At 63.6% G+C, this 2,805-nt stretch overlaps 1 protein-coding gene across 1 annotated transcript; it reads left to right on the forward strand.

The window, feature by feature from the left end:
• Positions 1–233: 233 nt before the first annotated feature.
• LOC113409335 (T-cell-interacting, activating receptor on myeloid cells protein 1-like) lies at positions 234–2,691 on the forward strand (the record flags this gene model as incomplete). Its single annotated transcript, XM_026663118.2, has 3 exons — positions 234–506; positions 1,579–1,869; positions 2,565–2,691. Coding segments are annotated over 3 exons (569 nt in total), but the record flags the coding sequence as incomplete, so codon positions are not given.
• Between the last annotated feature and the right edge of the window lie 114 nt (positions 2,692–2,805).

A 2,805-nucleotide genomic window follows, 5' to 3' on the forward strand; every position in this document is an offset into this window, starting at 1 on the left:
GAGGGAGGGGGGATCCCTGGCTCCAGGGGAAGCTGCGGAGCAGGGGGCCTTTCCCAGGGGGACACACAGAGCTTTTGGGGCCTAGGGGCTGCTCAGCCGGCCCCTCCCCACTCCCCTGGAGGCCCAGCACTCAATGGGGAGCTGTGCTGGGTGGGGGCCGGTTGCTGGGTCGCCGTGTCGGCCCCTCCCCGCCCGGGGTCTGCGTCTCACGGCCTGTCTCCTTCTGCTCCCAGAGCCCACTCTGCCCAAGCCCTCCATCAGCCCCAGCGGGGAGGTCTCCCTGGGGGGAGTTGTGTCCGTCCAGTGTTGGGGGCAGGGCCAGGGCGTGCGGATCGTGCTGAATAAAGGGGGACGCCATGTTGCACACGTGGATTCGGAGAAGCCGGAGTTTGTGTTTCCCATCAACAACGTGCGCCGGGAACAGGGCGGGAACTATAGCTGCTCCCATCACAGCAGGTCGGAGCCGTTCGTCAGGTGGAGCGACCCCGTGGAGCTGGTAGTGAGAGGTGAGGGGCCCGGCTCGGCGTCCCCGTTCCCAGCCCCACCCCCATCCCCAGCAAGACCCTCACGGGGGCTCGGTACCAATGGGACGCTCAGAGCCAGGCTCTATCCTGAGCTCTGACCCCAAAGAGGGGACGCCCGGCTGGGGAGTGGGGACGGAGTCACTGGGGGGTTCCCCAGCCAGGGTGGAGCAGCAGCTCCTGGAGGCGACTTTAACGCTGTCCCCAGTTTGTATGAACCGTGAGTCGCTATTTAATCCCGTGATCCCCTCCCCTCTGTTCTCCAGCGCCCGCCCCAGGCAATGTCCCGGCCCGGGCTGAATGAGGCAGGGGCTGCAGGAGAAGCAGTGGCTTGTTGGTCACAGCGCTGGGCTGGGACCCAGGAAATCTGGCCCAGCTCCTGCTGCGGCCATAGACGCTGTGTGATGGGAGCACACCACGGTTCTCAAAAGTGTCCTTCATTGTGGGGGGGCCTCAATCTTCAGGGTTCTCAGGCCGAGCGCCCACAAACCGAGATACCCACAGTTTGTGGAGACCTCTGCAAACGCTGGCCTCAATAGCGCTGGATCCCTTGTGTTGCGGGTGCATGTAGGGCCCCTGCCATGATCAGGGCCCTGTTGTGCCAGGTGCTGCATAAACACAGAGTGAAGAGACAGTCCCGGCCCCTGGGAGCTCACTGAGGAAAGTGACTATGTCTGTGCCTCAGTTTCCCGCTATGTAGAATGGGAGGCTGACTCCCTTCTTGTGTGCGGCTCAGGGCCTGTGGTGCTGGGTGGTGCCGGGCACCAGAGACCAGCCTGTGAGTCGCTCTGTGCTCGGGGGGCTGGATACAGCGAATGAGACCGGGGCCACACACAGGCATATGAGGATCCCAAGAACTAGGGAGCTGCGGCTCGATGTCTGTGGGGCTGGGAGCCCAGCTCGCAGGGCCGGGATTCTGCGTGGGGGGAACTCTGGGTTCTGGGAGAGAATCTCTGCCCGGGGGCCCCAGGATCTGTCCATGGCTGGGGCCGGTTGGGGAGGCCGGGGCTGGGTGGGTGCCCGGGTCTGGCTCTCACGGCCTGTCTCCTGTGCGCAGATCCCAGCTTACCCAGACCCTCCATCTCTCTGAGCCCCACTGGGGTCACCGCCCCAGGGGCAAACGTCACCATCCGGTGTCAGGGGCAGCGCCAGAATGTGACGTTCTTCCTGCACAAGGCTGAAGACCAGAACCTGCAGCAACACATGGACCCTGCTGGGGATGGGGCCGAGTTCCGCATCCCCACCGTGGGCCGGCAGCATGGAGGGAACTACAGCTGCAGCTACCGGCCCCAATCAGAGCCCTTCGTCTCCTCGCAGCCCAGCGACCCCGTGCAGCTGCTGGTGAGAGGTGAGGGGACCGGCTCGGCATCCCCGTTCCCAGCCCCACCCCCAGCCAGACCCTCGCGGGGGTCTCAAAGCAAGTCTAGGCTGTCGGAATTAGCGCCCCCGGTTCGATACAGCCCCGTTTGGCAGACAAGCTCCCCTGTAGCTCTGTAGACACAGGGACATTCCTCCTCCGAAATAGGGACAGGCGCGCCCAGACCTGCTCCGCAGTGACTCCAGGTGTGAATGGCACCTGGCTGGGGCAGGGACGGTCTCCTGGCCTTCCTCTGTTACAGGAAAACCCGAGGAAGTGAGTGCCCCGCCCAGCGAGGGAAGGGTTAAAGCCGCTGCTAAGCCGGGCTGTAAAGGTCTCATAGCTTGGATGGCAGACAGGGAAGGAAACCCAGGGGCTGGGGGCGCACTCCCCTGGCAGTGAGAGCTGGCCCCAAAGCCCCTGGGCAGCACTAGGGGGCGCTGGGCTGTAGGGGGGCTGGGGCAGGGGGCTCGGTAGGAGCCACTGTGCTGCCGGGGGTGGGAACCTGTCTCTAGGGTATCCAGGCTCAGCAGCTGCAGGGGGTGGGGCTCCCCCTGGCAGAGCGTGGGGGGCAGGGATTCTGTCCTGGCCCCCCCTGTCCCGGCTGCCCTGTAGGGCAGAGGGGCAGGGCTGATACATGGGGATCAGAGTCGACTCATGGACAAATCTGCTTCATGTCTTTGCAGGGTAAGGACCCGCCCCGAGACAGAGCAGATGAGACCCCAGCTCTGCTTCCCACCCCGATCTACCTGCCCTACGATTCAGGACTCCTGGGTTCTCTCCCTGGCTCGGGATGGGAAGTGGTGTGCAGTGGTTACACTGGGGGGGGGGGGGGGGGGGGGGTTTTTATGTTGTACTTTTTAGTTATTTTCCTAATGATAGGTTGATTCTCATTAGTTGATAACCATTAAAAATGTTGATTTGCAA

The sequence above is a fragment of the Terrapene carolina genome, unplaced genomic scaffold (genome assembly GCF_002925995.2).
Source record: "Terrapene carolina triunguis isolate 2854851 unplaced genomic scaffold, T_m_triunguis-2.0 Scaffold32560, whole genome shotgun sequence".
NCBI classification, from domain to species: Eukaryota; Metazoa; Chordata; order Testudines; family Emydidae; genus Terrapene; species Terrapene triunguis.